General features: G+C 43.8%; 1 protein-coding gene across 2 annotated transcripts; it reads right to left on the reverse strand.

The window, feature by feature from the left end:
- Positions 1–648: 648 nt before the first annotated feature.
- On the reverse strand, positions 649–17,355 carry LOC144374084 (CD48 antigen-like). 2 transcript variants are annotated; one of them, XM_078037034.1, is made up of 4 exons: positions 17,160–17,355; positions 7,621–7,932; positions 3,301–3,567; positions 649–1,172 (listed from the first exon to the last, which is right to left on the reverse strand). In XM_078037034.1, exons 1-4 carry the CDS (start codon positions 17,248–17,250, stop codon positions 1,078–1,080), a joined length of 765 nt encoding a protein of 254 aa, XP_077893160.1. In that variant the 5' UTR covers positions 17,251–17,355; the 3' UTR covers positions 649–1,077. The 2 variants fall into 2 exon arrangements, with proteins under 2 accessions (XP_077893160.1, XP_077893161.1); XM_078037035.1 differs by lacking the exon at positions 17,160–17,355 and adding an exon at positions 16,645–16,743.
- Between the last annotated feature and the right edge of the window lie 1,347 nt (positions 17,356–18,702).

The following is an 18,702-nucleotide window of genomic DNA, read 5'->3' on the forward strand; positions in this document are numbered from 1 at the left end:
TGAAGGGAAAGGACATCCATGGCTGACCTCCCAGCTCCAGGTCCCTGAGTAGTCTTAGAGGAGAATATACAGCAAAAATCTTAGGAGTTATGCAGTAGTGGACCTGGAGAGTCCTTCCTGCTTATGATGGAAGACCTTGATTAAAAACATTGTGTGGATTTGATGCTTTCAACAGGGCAAAGTGGTGCACACCTGGAATCCCAGTGACTTGGGAGGCCCACGCAGGAGAATTGCAAGTTTGAGGACAGCCTGGAAAGTTAGAGAGACCCTGTCTCAAAATTTAAGAAGTAAATAGATAAAAGAGGCTGGGGGCAGAGCTGAGTGGTAGAATGCCCTCGGGTTCAATGCCCAGTGCACAAAGATGGTTTCATTCGATCCTGTGATATAACTAAGATCTGAAGCGTTGTTCCCCCAGCTACAATGGTGACCAAAGAAGGGAAGAACTCGGGTCACTCTCCATGAGCAGACTGGAGACAGGGAAGCCCAGGAATCTTGGCATGGATGTTGGAACAAAGATCAGAAGTAGCACAATCTACCTCTCAACTATGCAGACACATAGACAATCGTGTATCACTCTTCTTTTGTGTGTACTCTTTCCAGTCTGCCCAGGATGGTGGAACCAGCACTATTAGAGTTGGAACAACTTCAGGAATTTAAATGGAATGTTTATTTAAACCGTAAGAAAACGTTCGTAGGGTTGAGGATGTAGTCCTATGGTAGATCACTTGCCTACCGTATGCAAGGCCCTGGGTTCAATCACCAGCACCACAAAAAATATATATATAAATAAGTAAAAACAACAAAATAAAAACATCACAGTATGATCATGTTGTTTTGGTGGAAAGAATGCATATGTATGTATCCATGGATGTGTGTTGAAAAACAATGATGAAATATAACATAAAATATTTACCAGAGATTTTTTTTTTACAAAAAAAAATTCATTGAGAATCTTTAAAGATGCTTCCACAAAAATACTTTGTCTCATCCCATGTAACCAGAGCTCCTGTCCTGGTTAAGAGCATGGTTGCTGATGAAGGTAAGATCTAGTGGCCTTGAAGTTTCACTCTTGAATTATTAGAAGAGTTCATAGTGAGTAAGTAGGAAGCCGGCAGCAGTGGGTACCATGACTATCCACCAACTTACGATCCAAGTTACTTCAGAGGATCTGACTGAAAGAGCAAAGAAACCCCAAACATTAAGGTGTCTTGGTTAATGCGTTGAGAAGGGGCAGGAGCACTGGGATATTGGCATGGAAAGTAGTAAATTAAAGAAAAAAGTTTCCGACCTAAGTCTAATCTCAGTGTGCCTGGGGCATCCTCTTCCTCTTAAGAGTTCAATCCCTCCAGATGTAAAGTGTAAAGCACACAGAAATCCTTTAAATATCACTAACTTAGCTGAATCCTGTGCTTGAAGTTTCCCTTGGCATAATGGGGCTGGAAAAGGCTGAGCCCATATACTTGACAGCAAAGAGACTGGACAGAACTTCAGGCCTAGACAGGTGAGGCTGTAACGCTAGGCACAGCTGACTTTGGGGAAGGCTTTGTTCCTCCACCCCAATAACCATCTGTGCAAAAAGATGGAAGGAAAAAGGAAAGGGAGGGTTAGGGTCGTGGTTCAGCGGTAAGGTGCTTGCCTAGCACATGTGAGGAACTGGGTTTGATCATCAGCACCACCTAAAAATGAAAATAATAAAGACATTGGGTCCGTCTACAACTAAAAATATTTTTAAAAAAGGAAAGGAAAAAGGATTTAAAAAGAAGGGAAAGAAAGGAAGGAGAAGTCATAAGAAAGAGGAGATGAATAGAAAAAATAGGAAAATGAGGTTAGGAGTACTTTCTAGGGTAATTTGGATGGCTAAAAAGGGATGAAACTGATTTAGCCCTTCCCTCACAATGGGCACATGATTGCTGTTATTCCTCTGCAAATGAGCAGCCATTCCATTCTATAAGGGACAGGACTGTGCCTCTTTCTTTTTTTGGATCTCCACAGGTGGTATTGATATGAAAGTGGTGTTGGGATTTGCCCAGCCAAATTGTGATCTCATGGTCAGACAGCGACCTGTCACACTGGGTCTGGGGTGGCAGAAGAGCAGGGCATCTTAGGACATGATAAAAAGACAGGTCCAGTTAGCTGGAAAGAAGAAAGAAGAGCGGTCAGGTCCCATAGCCCACCTGTAAGAACAGAGTAATCAGTGGAGGGGAGACTGAGCCCAGGAAGATCACAAAAGCATAGGAACCAGGATCCCTGGGAATGAATGGATTATCATTCCTGTCTTTAGGAAGGACATAACTTGTCTGGGTATGTAGCTCAGTTGGTAGAGTGCTCGCCTAGCTTGCACAAGGCCCTGGGTTCAATCCCCAGCACCACCACCATCAAAAAAAAAAAAAAAGACATAACTTGGAGAAGCTAAGTAATTCATTAATAGCTGAGGATCACAGGTGAACACCAGCACCACAGGTATGAGTTACTCTGGAAGAATATGTATACAGGGGCTCAGGGATATCACTTTAGAGGCATGGAGGATACGGGGCCCAGAGTGCTGGAGATTGTGATCTTATTGTCTCCAGAATTGAAGGGAATGAACCTCATTCAGCCACTTTTCACTGAGGACTCATCCATCATGATGTGAGGTAGGTTCTATGTATTGTCTTGTTCCTTATCACATCATGAGGTGAGAACAATGATTTTATCTTCAAGAAAGACACAACTTGGGGGAAGCTAAGTGATTTGTTTATAGCTAGTAAATGGTAGTGTCAGGATTGACCTCAAGCGTGATAGACTCTAAAACCTACCAGCTCAGCTGTCCCTGGATAACACCTGGGGAGGCCTGAGCCACAGCCAGGAGTGATACTCCAGAGTGGGTCCTCTCCAGAGACACAGAGGAGTCCCTCTCCTGCTCACCTCCCTTTCCTTCTTGCCTTGAAGCTTTAGGCTCTTGCTTGACAATGCCTGGACAGCTTTCCATCTGTCCTCCCCGCTCACCCTTATGTTTCAGACTGTCCTACAGTTAGCCGGGCTTCAGACTGTGCATCATGAGAGTGGAGCCAGGGTGGGGAGCGTCAGAGATCTTACGCTAAATGCCCTTGGCATCCAAGGATGTTGAGCTTCACAAAAGTGAGGTGAACGAACTGAGAGGTGGAGGCAGAGTCCGGAGTAGAACCCAAGTCTCCCAGACACCTCCGGGGTTCTCTACCACATTCTGTGCCAGAGGGCTCAGTAGATCCCCCACCTTCCCTCATGAAAAAGACAACTGGTCACCCTGTGCCCATCTCAGCTCCTGGGGACATCATTTCTTACCTACAGTACAGGGCGGAATGAAGTAGACCGTATCGTTCTTGCTGCTTACAGGATTGCTGGCTTCGCAGGTGTAAAACCTGGACTGGTTTTGTGGATTAACAGAGACTTCAAGCACCTTTTTCTGGAACTCATGTGAAAAGGGCCCCGAGTCCCCATACCAAACATAGCTGGCTGACTCGTCCTCTATCACACATGACAAGTTCAGGTAACAATCGCCGTTTACTTCTTCTGTCTTCTCAATTTCTATGACGGGCTTAGGAACAGGGTCTGAAAATGAGGAGGATATTATGGGACAATGAATTGAGGCTTTTTTTTCTTTTCTTTTCTTTCTTTTTTTTTTTTTTACAGCAACGGTTTAGCCAACCATATAAAGTACAAGGGGAACCCGGGAGGGCTGGTGAGGGCCACAGGAGAAAAGCAGTGGAGAAGAGGGTCCTACAGAGGGAGCCAGTGAGCAACTTGGACCTCTGGAGGCTTCAGGGGCTACAACTTCTTGAATTCTTCTGGCTCCAGCAGGGGGAGCCAGAGTCCATTAGATGCAGTCAGGAACACGTGGGGTGATGTCTGAGACAAAATGCCCAGCAGAGATCAGCTGGGGTCAGACCTGGGATCCCAACTGTCCCAGATGTTCAGCCTGGTACCCCCATTTTTTTGGTGTGTGACACTGGATATTGAACTCAGGGTCTCTACCACTGAGCTACATACCCCCACCTCTTGTTATTTATTTATTTATTTAATTTTGGGCTAGGGTCTCTCTAAGTTGCTGAGGCTGGCCTTGAACTTGTGATCCTCCTGCCTCAGGCTCCCAAGTTTCTGGAATTACAGAGGGGTGCCACCATGCACTTTGGGCCCAATCTGTCCTTCCAAAATTCTCCAGTTCAGACTTTGGGAGAGTCCTGAGGTAAGGGATACCAACAAGCATGCGACTTTACACAACCACCCAGGGGAAATTCCATCAGTCCTCCCTGCTCACCCTTATGTTTCAGACTGTCCTACAATCAGCCAGGCTTCAGACTCTGTATCATGAGAGGCCTCTAGCAGAGCTACAGAGAATTTTCTGTAACCCCCAGCATGTGTCAGTGGTGTCTGGTCTATAAACTCTTATCTCAGTGTTTGCCACAGAGCAGAGTTGGATAGGTGGATGGATGAAGAGATAGATGGATGGATGGATGGATGGAGCAGTTTTGGAGACAAAAAACAAAACACTAGCTTTGAAGTAAGGCCAGCCTGGGTCCTGGACGTGACTCTGGTGGAGTGACACCGAGTAATGGAGTTAACTCCCTTGAGCTCATCTGTGAAGTGACTCAACCTCATGTCACCAGTGTCAGTGACAACACGTGCTCTGGTCCATGGAGAAGTGCTTTTCACAGCGTGTGAATATTGCACACATGCTAAAGGTCCTATTAGTATCACTCTGCTGTCTTGCTGCCAGATGTGGTGAGAGGTAATCCCTGCATCTGGTCCTGCAGAATCACTGCAGGTCAGACCCCATAGGATTAAAATGTGGCAGAGAATTTACCCGGACCCGAGCTTGTCTCTGGGTTGTATGTGTGAGGACAATATAGAAACTACCAATTTTGGCCCCCTGCGCTCAAATTTCAGCTCCTCCACAGAGCCCTCTTGGGTTGCAGGACTTCCCCCTACAGGCTACACTGAGCAATCTGTATACCGCGCGTTTACACCATTTCCTGTGTTCTAGCCTCCCCATTCAGACTCCTTCCTCATTTCCTCCCACAAACAGCACAGCCCTGGGCAGCCAGGGTGGTCTGGATCCAGCCCCCTGTGAGTGATCATGGACGCCTGGGCTGAATGGAAAGATGATTCTTTATGCTAATCACACCCTGGGGATCTCACCTTCAGACAGAGTGTGCTGGAGCTAAACCATTTGTGATTTTGTAGGAACTCTGAAAATTTGCAATTTCTTCAAAAATTTTTGAAAAACTTTAGTCACTTGGAATCAGCTGAGTGTGGGAAGGAGGGAGGGATGTTGACATCACAAAAATTACAGAGATTGGTAAATGGTACATACAGGGGGCCTTTAATTTTTGTTTATTCTGTGTCCTTGGCTGGTTTACCCAAAACACCACGGTAAGAGACTTTTCCCTCCCAAGGACCTCCTGAATTTTCAAGCCATATGAGATGGAGGAAGTGAATGAGAGGGGAATGTGGCCTCTTAGATCCGGGGGAACCACTGGGCTGGTGGGACGTGACTATATACAACACTCCTCATCTGCACTATGTCAGCAGTAAAAAGTTTTTTTTTTTTTAATTTCTCATTATCCATTTTGATCCTTATAACACTCTAAAAGGATGATATAACTGTCATCATAATATGATGAGGAGCCAAGGCTCTGTATGAATATCCCATTGGATATGGATGAGGCCCCTCTTCTGCAGTAATTGCCCACTCCACGCCATGGACGCCCCCTGAGAACCACATTTCTACATCAGATACACAGACACGTAGATCAAAAACACAGACCCAAATCAAGCTGGATAAATCAGCTTTTCTCTCATTAAATTGACTAAGAATTTAAACCCAGGGTTTTTTTTTTAAAAAAAAAAAGTCTAAACTTTGATAAGTCAGGTTAATGGCAGGAATCCATAGGCACAGCCATAGACTCCTGAACTTGGGGAATCTGGGCTGACACTGTTCTCAATCTTCCTCCTCTTCTGTCCTACTTGACTCAGTTACACTGCTTTAAATAGATCTGGTTTCTTAAAATAACTTCTCCTTTCTTAAGGGACAGAGAATTGGTTTCTCTAACTTAACCATGAAAAGGATCTTACCTAATATGGGCACAGAGATATTAAGATAATTTTCCAAAGTCACAAAGCTAGTAACCGACCTGAGATTATGCATAAGTGTGTATATATATATATATATATATATATATATATATATATGTACAGTATGATAATTTGATACCTGTGTGAAACATGTAATGATCAAAGCAGATAATTAGCATCCATCTTCTCAAATACTGGTCATTTCTATATGTTTGGGAAACTCTGAACTCTAGTTATTTTGAAATATTTCATAAGTTGTTGTAGACTCCAGTTACCCTACTTAGCTGTATGACGCTAGGGCTCATTCCTCTTATTTAACAATATTTTGGCATTTATTATCAACCTCTCTCTATCTCTTCTCTCCCTGCCCTTTCTAACATCCAAGGGCCACTCACTATTCCACTCTTTCTTTTTTCTTTCTTTCTTTGTGTGTGTGTGTGTGTGTGTGTGTGTGTGTGCACGCGTGCACGCTGGGGATCGAACCCAGGGCATCACACATGCTAGGCAAGCACTCACCACTGAGCCAAATCCCCAGCCCTCTATCCTCTGCTTCTATGAGATCAACACCCGCTGCCCTCCAGTGCTGGGGACCAAACCCAAGGGCGCTTTACATCCAAGGTCACATTCCTAACCCTTTTTATTTTTTTTGTTTTGAGAAAGTGCCTCACGGTGTTGCCCACACTGGCCTTGGATTTGTGATCCTACTGCCTCAGGCTCCCAAGTTGCTGGGATTACAGGCAGGCACCACCATACCAAGATGAGTGAGAGCATGTGGTATTTCTCTTTCTGTGCCTGGCTTATTTCACTTAACCAGAGTTTGAATCCAGATCTGTCTCAGTTCTTATTGTCCATACACTGGTTAGCTTGGAGCTATAAGTGGAAGCTTTTGTTATACTCATTCTGATAGGTAAGAGACTCTCCATAATAGTTCCTGTTCTGTCCTTCAGCTCTTATATCTTTTTACATGGGTCTCATGAAGTCCAAGTTGAGAGATATAAATTAAGATGCGTTCAGAATAGATTGGGGTGGATTATAGGAAAAGGTGAAGGAAATAGGAAATAACTATACTGTTTTCTTTCTCTTAGGTTCACGCCAGATTTTTTTTAAAAAATTTTGGGGTACCAGGGATTGAACCCAGAAGCACTTTACCACTGAGCTCTGTCCCCAGTCCTTTTTATTTTTAATTGTTAGATTTTGAGACAAGATCAAAGTGGCTTAGCATCTCACTAAACTGCTGAGGCTGGCTTTGAACTTGTGATCCCCTCCTGTCTCAGCCTCCTGAGTCACTGGGATTACAGGTGTGTGCCACCATGCCAGGCTCAGATGAGGTTTTAAATATCCTATGGCCACCAATTTTAGGGCTTGCTGGTTCAGGCTTACCCCCAAGTAGAACTGGCTCTGGGAGGACATGAATTCAGCCTTCCCTGAGGTTTTTCTCTTTTCTTTGTCCCGGAAAGCATCACCATGACTCTCAGGAAGTCTCCCCGTGGTTTACTGGAGTAGGAACTTGCCCCGGTTCCCACAACTCACCAAGTACCTGCAGGGGTATCTTCAATTCCTGCTCTTTCCCATCGTCTTTCGACACTCTTAAGATGTAGGTACTGCTGTCCTCTTTCTGTACTTGATGGATGTGCAGATGCGCGGGACTTTGAGGATCCAGGCGGATTCTGAGCTTCAGTGGAGAATTGTAGTAGGTAGGAGGGGACGACACATACCATTCTACAATCTTTTGTTGGGGGTTGTAAAACCAAATTAGTTGCTTGTAGTTACCCAGTACATCTTCGGGGACTTGCAGACTCACATTGCTGCCAGAGACCACCGTCTTTGCAGACATTGAAGGATCTGCCAATGAAAACCAGAGACGCACCTTGGAGGAAGCAGTACCCCCCAGGCTTTCGCTTGGGCTGGTGGACCAAGGAAGAAGGAAGGAATTTCTGCTTGGGGGATAATGAGTATGATTTTTGTCAAAGGTACTCGACCCAGAATCAGGAATCCAGTGGCAGTTGCGGCTTGAGATGCTGAGTTGGCCTTGGGTCTCTCCCTCCCTTTCATACCAGTAAATTTTCAAATAAATTGACGAAAAATCACATCCCTTCTTTGGGTTTGGGTTTCGTGTCAGTTCAACCTAGTTCAATAAGCATTATGTTCGTCTCTAGAGGTGTAGACATAAGCAATACATGTTTCTATCCTGAAAGATTTAACACCCTTCAGGATAGACCCCCAAACCAATTATCCTGATGTGTAAATATCTTTGGATACGACAACAAAGATAAATACAAAGTGTTAGGGAATCTGCCCCTGTCCAGGGAGTAGGGGTAGAGGATGGAGGAAATCCTAGGGAAGTCTCTTTTGGAGAAGATGACCACAAGGATGAGTCAAAGAACGTTTAAAAGGCAATATTTGTCGAGTACCATGCATTGGGCACTCTTTGAGGCATCTGGGATACATCAATGAATTAAACAGCAAAGATCCTTAAGATAGCATTAGAACAAGCAATAAATACGATAACTGAATACATTATACAGTATATGGTAGGTGGTAGTAGTTTTTATAACAAAAGAGGAACCTAGAATAGAGTAAGGGGAGCTACGAGTGCTAGTAGAGGTTGGGAGGGGAGATGTCACTTACTAGATGATGAGTAGGTCACATCTGAGCAGAGACTTAAAGAAGGAGAGAGAAAACCAGGCAGACATCTGGGCTAAGAGTAAAATAGGTAGAGGGAAGAGCTACAGCCAAGGCCCTGTGGTGGTGGTGGTGGTGATGGGGTGTCTGCCATATTTAAACAACAGCAAGGGGGTCAGAATAGAAGGTACAGAATGAGCCAGGGGGATTGGGTGTTGAGACAGTCACAGGGAAAGTTGGAATTGGGTAGAGTGGATAAAGATATTTTCATTTTATTGATAATATTTTGCTCTGTTTTTTTAAAATTCCCTGTAAAAGTGGCTTATATATCATATGGCATTTAATTTATTTTGAAGTAAGTTATTAGATGGTAAGAAAGTGGAGACCATTTATGCCAACTATATTTGACAACATTTGGATGGAGGCAGAATTACTGTGAAAGGGATGAAACGGAAGCTTTGGGGTCTCTTGTATGGCCCTAGAGGGGCCCTGACAGTGTATTCATGTCTTTATAAACAGAAATAATTGGACCACTCCTTGTTTCCAGTCTTTTTTCGTCACATTTCTACTTGTGCTGGGTGGTGTCGTGCTTGTAGTTATTTGGAATCTGGCTAAGGGGAACTAGAACTGGGGGATGTTTTGTCTGAACTCCGTGGGGTATATTTGTGTGGTTCAGACCGTTCTGTGCAAGGTCACTGCCAGCTACGCTGATGAAGGAAGAAGTGGCACAGAGGAACATTGCGGCTGGGCCCTGCCCTGCTTCCTGTGCCAGGCCAGCTGGCAGACCCTACAAGGGAAGTAGAGGAAAGACCAGGATTGACGTGATCAATAGCCAGAGCTCTTCTGTGGCAAAGTGTTATAGAAACATGAAGTCACTTAACTAATTAAAATTATAATGCCATTTTTTTTCTGGCTTTTTGTGATCTATGACATATTTGTCCATTTTAAAAAATTTGTCGTTTGTTGGAATTTATTTTTTTCATTCAAACTGAATTGGTTTTTGTTCCCAAATGTATTTACAGTTTTGTTAATATTTTTTTTTTCACAAGGATACTCCAGATTATGTAAGATTTAGGTTCTACAGGAGGAAGAAAAGATGATAGCTAATGGGTGGAAGGTGAAGGGAGGTCTGAAAAAAGAGGAATGAAAATTATGTATATGAAGTCTGGGAAAGAGCTGCAAAGCAGTCTGGGAAAGAGTTGCAAAGCAGTCTGGGAAAGAGCTGCAAAGCAGTCTGGGAAGGAGCTGCAAAGCAGTCTGGGAAGGAGCTGCAAAAACAAACATTAAAGGTAGATAAAAGGAGGAACACTTCCTACATCATTCTGTTATCGTACACCATCACACAGACACTTAGTCATCTCATTCAACAACGTATATACCTAGCTGTTCACTTCCCACATGTCTGTCATTTCCAAAAATATCTTCTTCAGCCACTAAAAGATAAAAATATCTGTGTCCCAGGGCTTTGAAGATGCATTCCTCCTTCATTTCTGGATCCATTCATCCTTCCAATTATCCATCTGTCAATTCATCAGACATTCATTGGATGCCTACCCTGTCCTGGTACCTAGGCACACACAGGTAGGCATTCATTCCCACAGTGCTTCTGATTGGTCCAGTCCTCTGACAGAATTGATTCAGTCCAAACAACAGTCATTGCACAACCACAGTGTGCCTGGCGCTGTAATCTGATATCAGCAATGCAGATGGAGGTTCTGGCCTCTTACACCATACAGTCTAAAAAGTCATTCTCTCAAGGATTTTTAAATCACTAGACATGTCTTCCAGACTCTCATTATTGCCTCCATGGACAAAATTCCCACTCCCCACCCTCATTGAGAACTGCTGGCCTAGGTCATCTTTGTCAAACTCTACAAGAAGTCTCGGACATATGCTCAGGAGATGGAATGTTTCAAGGTCTGACATCGTGACAAATAGTCAGCATTCATTTCAATGTCATGAGTGCTGAGATGCAAACATGTGTGGGATGTTGCATCTTCCATCTCTCCGTGGCTAACAGTTCTAGAAAGGCTGACTTAGTGATTGGCTGTGACTTCTTACTGAGAAATAAGAAACCGGTAATTGGTGATTGAATTCTTCCTTTGCCTTCCTAACAATTTTGTCTTTTAAATGGTAGGTGAAGCAATCTTAAAGGAAAGAAGAAAAATAAATCCTACTTTCTGATTGAATGGAAACAGAATAAAGCAGTTGGTGATGTGTCTGGATGCTTAGGATGAAAGTTATAATGTTGACCTGCAACTTTTAGTAGCAACAGAAGTAGCTCCTGACTGTGCCCAACCCCTGCTTCTGGTCTGTAGGGAAGTAGAATTATAAGAGGCTAAACTGTGGAACCAACCTAGATGTCCTTCAGTATATAGATGAATGAATAAAAAAAAATGTGGCATATACCAACCTAGATGTCCTTCAGTATATAGATGAATGAATAAAAAAAAATGTGTCATATATAGACAATGGAATTTTACTCAGCAATAAAAGAGAATAAAATCATGGCATTTGCAGGTAAATGGATGGAGGTGGAGCAGATAATGTTAAGTGAAGTTAGCCAATCCCCAAAAAACCAAATGTCGAATGTTTTCTCTGATATAAGGAGGCTGATCCATAGTCAGGTACAGAGAGGGAGCACGGGAGGAATAGAGGAACTCTAGATAGGGCAGAGGGATGGGAGGGGAAGGGAGGGAGCAGGGGGTTAGAAAGGATGGTGGAAGGTGATGGACATCGTTATCCAAAGTACATGTATGAAGACACGAATTGGTGTGAACATACTTTGATACAACAAGAGATATGAAAAATCATGCTCTATATGTGTAATATGAATTGTAATGCATTCCACTGTCATATATAAATAAAAAAATAATAAAGAAAAAAGAAGCCTTAATCTTGTAACAGAAAAACTACCCAGGAAAGAGAAGGGGATGCTAAACAGCAAGTTTTAATTACTCTAGATACAAGTCTTGTGTTTCTAGTGAAACTTTAAGGAAGAAAAAAAAAAAAAGAGGTGAATCCTAAAGATATTGATGTGGCATTATCTGGAGCTCTCTAGTGATATCAGATATTTAAAAATTCTTTCAAACCCTTTTAGGAAGCAAGTTGTCAATGACTATCAAGACCCTAGATTTGTGACTTGGGTGACAAAATAATCAGGCTGCTATTTCCTGAGAGAGGTGATATAATGAGTTTAATGGGTGTTATTGCAATGGAATATAAAAGTAAGGAAGGAGAAATCAGAGAAATGAGCAATTCTTTCAAGATATTTCTGTGTGAAAGGGAAGGATAATATAGAGCACTGAGTAAAGGACATTGCATGGAAGGTAAGATCATTTTGTTTTGTTTTGTTTTGTTTTGCTTTGTAGGAAAGGAAATGCCTTGAGCTAAGACGGTCATGGGATAAAGCCAGTGGCGGGAGAGGCCTGCAGGAAAAGGAGGGGACAGATAGGTCCATGAGAGAGTTTCTGGTCTCTCATGGACCAGAGCAGCCACAGAGAAATTTTAAGCAGAAGAGTGAAATTCACAGTCAGTTTAGAAAATGAATACCAATGACAGTGTGTAGAATAATCTAGAAAGAATGGAGTCAAAGGGAAGTCAAGACAGATGGTCATTGTGGTATTGGTTCTAAAAGAAAATGAATGGCTGGCCATTGGGATGATGGAATGGGACCTATTTAAGAGGTATTTTTGAAGGTGGAACTAATAGAATTAATTCATTGGATGTGAGAAGCAAGGGAAAGGAAGGTATTGGGAATAACTCCCAGAATTCTGGCTCAAGCAACCAGAGGCCAGAGCTTCTCAGGGCTCAGCACACCATGGAAGACACAGATCTTGTTTGGGGAGTGGGGAGACCTTATCCTCTGAGGGAAAAGGGAGGAAACAAGATAGTCGAGAAATTTCCAGTTTGGAAATGGTGGACAGAAAGCTGAAGGGCTTTCTGCCTAATAATCTCTAAGCCACTTCCTCCTCCAGCAAAGAGGCAAGTTCTTTGCTACGGAGGCACAAGACAGAGGTCAGATACTTTGAAGATGGGGGTGAAAGTTTGAAGTGGCCACTGTGAGAAATAAGAGAGAGACTTGATCAAGGCCAGCAGGACGAGTCTGAAAGCCCAGCTCAGCTGAAAGAAGGACTCCATCTCCTTCTGTCCATCCACCTCTGCAGACACAGTAGGTACGTCACTTATCCACTGTTCCCTTATCTACAGAGTGAGCACTCACTACAGGCCAGCCTCCCGGCACATATAATAGGTGGATGTAGCTCTTTCCCTTAGGACCTTCCACTCAAGTGAACAGAGGGAATAAGGTGATTCCACCATTGCTGAGAAGAGTTAGGATGAGGAAAATGCAGGCCTCTAAGGAGCACATAAAAGAAAAACATCACTGGAGTTTGGGGGTCAGGAACGACTTCTGTAGAAGTGAATTAACATCCAAGGATTAAGCCAGGGAAAGGATAAGAGCCTGCAATAGTAGGTGTTCCAACCAGAGGAGGAAAGGAAAAAAGTCTCAAATGCTTAAAGACCACAAAAGCAAGACTCATTGAAAGAGTTGACTAGGTGAGGGCAGGAGGCAGCTGTATTATGATGTGTGAGTTTTATACTCAAGAGTTTCTGCTCTCTCATGGACCAGAGCAGCCACAGAGAAGTTTAAGCAGAAGAGTGAAATAAACAGTCAGTTTAGAAAACGAATACCAATGACAGTATGTAGAATAAGCTAGAAAAAAATGGAGTCAAAGGGAAGTCAAGACAGATGGTCATTGTGGTATTGGTTCTAAAAGAAAATGAATGGCTGGCCATTGGGATGATGGAATGGGACCTATTTAAGAGGTATTTTTGAAGGTGGAACTAACAGAATTAATTCATTGGATGTGAGAAGCAAGGGAAAGGAAGGTATTGAGAATAACTTCTAGAATTCTGGCTCAAGCAACCAAAGGCAAGGAATGGTGGAAGAGCAGTAAGTTTGATTATAGCAGTGTTTTTAAAATTCTAATTTTTTTTTTTTTTACAATCCTCCCATCAATAGATAGGGTTTGCATTCTCTCTCTCTGAGTCCGGATTGGCTTTGATAGCTGCATCAATGAACTGAATATAGAACTCTGACTTGCAAAACTAGATTACAAAAGACCATGCAGCCAGGTGCAGTGGCGCATGCCTTTAATCCTAGTGACTCGGGAGGCTGAGGCAGGAGGATCGCAAGTTTGAGGCCAGTCTCAGCAATTTAGTGAGACCTTGTCTCAAAATATAAAATGAAAAGGGCTGGAGATGTAGCTCAGTGGTGAAGCTCCCATGGATTCAATCCCCATACCACTAAAAGAAAAAGAAAAAAAAGAATGAGAGAGAGAGAGAGAGAGAGAGAGAGAGAGAGAGAGAGAGAGAGAGACCATGTAGTGTTTGCCTGTTTCTCTTGGAACACACTCTAGGTGGCTTCAGCTGGGTGGTGACAGGTGGTGACACCAGTCATGTGAATGAAGATGCCTTTGAGGTGCCCCTATGACAACCAGGATCTTTCTGCAAATATAGGAGAGGTCCTATGTGAGAAGCGCTGAGCACAGTTTGCCCATAGATTTGTGGACAAAATAAATAATTGTGATTTTCTTATTTTTATTTTTTGCAATATTGGGGATTATACCCAGGGTGCTTTGCCAGTGAGCTACACCCCCAGCCTCTTTTATTTTTTATTTTGAGACAAGGTCTCACTAAGTTATTGAGGCTGGCCTCTGGTTGCTTGAGCCAGAATTCTAGGAGTTATTCTCAATACCTTTCTTTCCCTTGCTCCTCACATCCAATAAATGAATTCTATTCAAACTGTGTGTGTGTGTGTGACAAATGCAGTTTCATTCCCCATCCCCCACACTAAACCAAACTACATCTTCAGCTCTTTTATTTTGTTTTTTTATTTTGAGACAGAATCTTACTACGTTGCCTAGGCTGGCCTCTAACTTTCGATCCTCCTTCCTCAGCCTCTCGGTAGCTGAGGTTACAGGTATGAACCACCAATCCTGGCTGCAATTTCACCTTCTTTATATTATTTGATCTTGATAGCGACCTCTCAAAGAAATGGGAAGCATGCTATTATACCCATCATAGAGTTGAAGAAGCTGAGGCTGAAGCTTTATATTTTACAGAAAAATCCCATAGCGTAGAACCCAGATAGAACATAGTTTTTCCAACTTCCATTATAGTGCGGTTTGTACTGCATCTTGCTAAGTGCTGTGGGAAGGAAAAAAAAAGTCCTCCAGCAGTGGAGGATACCCTGAATCAGAGAGCTTGCCTTGAAATTAGAGAGCTGAGAAACTCCTCTAAGTCTGAGGAGATCTGAGAGTGCTTCTCAGAGAAGAAGAAAACTACTTACTTCCTCTGGAATATAGAGATGTGTAGTCTAAAAGGAAGTTCTTTGAAGCAATTCATTCATTTATCGAACAATTATTTATTGAGCACTTGCTATATTCCAGACACTGTGCCAAGTTCAACAGCATTAACACCGAACACGATTCCTATCTTCATGAGGCTCAAGAAAAGAGAACCAAACAAGCAATTCACAAACCATAATCTGGAATCTAAGGTTTTCAGGAAGAAATCATATGAAAATGGAAGCCAAAAGGGCAGGAAGAGAAGAGGGTGCAGAGAATTCTAGGTTGAACAAAAAGCTCAGAACTAAAAGGGAAGCCAACTTTTTTTAAGGCATACAGAAAGATTAAGGTCAGCCTGAGTGTGTTTATTAGGACTAAAGTCAGAGAGTAGGGATCAGATGATCATCCCTAGGCATATTCTATGCGCAAAAGGATTTAGACTCATTGGCCTTTATCAAGATTCCCTGGGCTTAATCTCAGGAAAGCCTAATCATATGGACACAGTTTGGAAGTTAGATCTGTGTGTCCTTGGAGAATTTCTTAATTTCTCTGAAATATAGCGTTCTCGTCTGGAAAACGTAGACAATGATCATCACCTACAAATTTCTTACGGAAACTAAATGGAATAACATTAAAAATGCCTACTGTAATGCCTGACACTCAGTAAGTATTCGATGTTAGTTTTAATTACTCTAAATTAGGGAAATGTAGGATGCTAACCTAATCAAAACCCATGCTATCCGTTTGTTAGGAAGTGACAATTGCTATAACAAAAAAGAAAACTTAGAGAGGAATCCAAATAGGCAAATGGGGTATAGGAGACTGGATCCAAGGCCCTCGGGTGTGGGGGGATGTCTGCCATATTTAAACCCAGCAGGGAGGCCAGGGCGGGTGGCGTGGAGTCAACAAAGGGAATGGATATCAGGAGGGAGACACAGTCAGAGAGAGGCCTGGGCCTGGCAGACACAAAGGTGTGTATGTAGACCCCGAGGTAAGAGAGAGGGCACCTCTTTCAAGACAAACAGCAAAATTAAATTTAGAGATTAAGAAATTCTCCTAAAGCCGAAGATTGGGATCTAAACTTGGATGGCCAGGAAGGGCCTGAAGGAAGGAGCATGATTAGAATCCTGATAAAGACCGATGTATGGAAATTCCTTTGGGACTTTAGAATCAGAGGTCATCTGTACATTTGGACTCAAGGAGAATAAATGGCCAGGAAGAAGGTCCAACATGGAAAAGTCAGACAATGTCTAACTGTCAGGGCGTGTTTAACCAAAGAGAGTTCTGAAACACTCCAGTTCTCCTGCTAGTGTGGATCCCAGCAGTTGGATTAATGCTTCATAACAGTCCCCACTCCAGAGCCCATGCCAGTGTCCGATACACTGAGTCAGCCCCAAGGGGTCCATGTAATTACAAAAGGCCCTGAATATCGTATGTCCCTAGGTTTACAGAGAGAGTCACGAGAACCAGACCAGATCCAAAAGATTGCCCCCGCATCCCCCCGTGCCCAGAAAGCCCTGTATGAGGGACTGACTAGATTTTCTCCAGGTATTACTAACTCTTCTTCCAAAAAGTTGCATACCTTCCTAATTTTAGGATGCTTGTTGAACCTCTCCACGCTGTTCATTGTTCTCATTTTTATGCATCATGGTGAGCACTAAAAACCTTTAAATGAAAACAACAACAACAACAACAACAACAAAACCCCTGAGATGCTAATGGGTGAAATAGCCAGAAAGACAGAAGCTTAACTCCTTCTTTGTGGCCCGGGAATTCCAGCACTAGAGGAAGAAAGATGGTCTGGAAGTGGTAACTGGGGACCCTGACCCTGAGCACACGAGGTGGTGAGCTTCAGCAGTCCTGACTTTTGTACGGCTTCCCGTGGCCTCAGGTCCTATTTTGGAATCACACCTAAGGCAGAGAGTTGGAGCCTGATTCTCCAAAGCTAAGGAAGTCTCCCCAACCTTCTACGGGTACAGGAACTGCCTGTTGCCTCAAAGACCAGACCCCACTTGCAGGGCTGAGCCGACTCCCATCTCTCCTTTCCCGTCTGACCATGCTTTTGGTGCCGAGTCACAGGCAGTTGGTGGAAAGTACCTTGCATACTGGTCACCAGAAGAGACAACAGCAGTAACAGCCCTGGAGCTGGCCACCAGTTCCATCGCCGGGAGCGCACAGTACATTCCATCGATTTGCAGGATTGCTGGAGACAGCCAAGAGCCGGGCTAGAAAGAGACCAAAGGTGGAAAGGCAACTCAAAAAGCAAGGTTAGAGGAAAATACCCAATGAACTTTTCTCCACACCCAGTACACTTGCGGCAGAGGAGGGGCGGAGGAAAGAAGAACAGGAAGTTTATGAGGTTTTTCATTTGAAAGCACCATGGCAACAGAATAAAAAAATTTTTAAAAATATGGTATTAGTGCTTTTCTAGCGGGGAGAAGATTCAGAGCTTCTACTAGGTTCTCAGAGGGGTCAACGCTCAGAAGAAATGAAGGATGGTGATAAGTTCCCAGGAAGAAATCACTTTGATTAAATCAGGGGACGATACAAAGCAGATGCCTATCCAAGCATGATTAGGTCTCATTCGGAACAGAAAGTTAGACAATAACTGCCGCACCTGCCACCCCCAACTCTTCTGACCTTGCGATAAATTCACTTGGACCCTTTACATTGGCCTATCCACCGAACATTAGTGGAAGATTTCTTGGCCCGAGAGAATGGACTGCCCGCCTTTGTGGTCTGAGAAGTTTCAAACCCATTTCTCATTTCAATTCATTGAACCTAAATGGACGTTGAGAGGACACTTTGGGGGAACTCATGAGAAAAGCCACCGTCGCTGATAGAGCGTATTTGTAGTCATTTCAGAACCGGGGATGTTTTCTAATTCTCAAAATAGAGGTGGCCAATACAATGTGGCTATCCTCTCTCAATCTGGAAGCAGTCACCTCTCAAAGAATCAGCAGAGGGGAAATCGGGTCAACTCAGTACCCGAAGCTGTGTACGTACGACACCTTGGATTCCTGTGAGGTGGCCAGAGAAGAGGTCATTACCTGTACCTTATTGAAACTCAGGGTCAGACTTGCCCAAGGTCCTGCTTTAGCTAGATTTTTCCCAGTACGGGAGAGAGCCAGTCTTTGGACTAGAAGAGAAGACGTGACTGAAGTGAGCAAGACTGAAGCAGAACTCCGTGGTGAGATCTTAAAGCCAACCATTAAAAGGAACTGAGAGGGAGGAGGAAGAGGAGGAGGAGGAGGGTGGTGGTGGTTATGTGAGGGGGGCAGGTCAAAGGCAGAAGTCAACTGTGGGCGTGCCCCGTGCTGGTCCTGAAGCCTCTTGAGAAACGATTTCCCACTCATCTCAATAGTGTCTCCTTTGACAGAGGGAGAAAGGAGAGAGGGCAGGTCTGGGAGGCAACAAGCCCAGAGAAGGTGTTGAAAGCAATCCAGACGCAGCCATTCATGAGCAGCCTCCATGAGAAGGGGAGAGAGGGCACTGGAGGGCTGAGGGGAGGCCCTAGGTCACCCCTACTTTCCTCCTCTCCTTTCCTTCTCTCCTGCCCACTCACCCCAGGCCTTCCTGATGGCTTGGCCCCCAAGGCCATCCACCCCAGAGTGCCCCGTGGCCGTGGCCGAGAGCTTAT

This window comes from Ictidomys tridecemlineatus, unplaced genomic scaffold (assembly GCF_052094955.1).
Source record: "Ictidomys tridecemlineatus isolate mIctTri1 unplaced genomic scaffold, mIctTri1.hap1 Scaffold_576, whole genome shotgun sequence".
Classification (NCBI taxonomy): Eukaryota; Metazoa; Chordata; class Mammalia; order Rodentia; family Sciuridae; genus Ictidomys; species Ictidomys tridecemlineatus.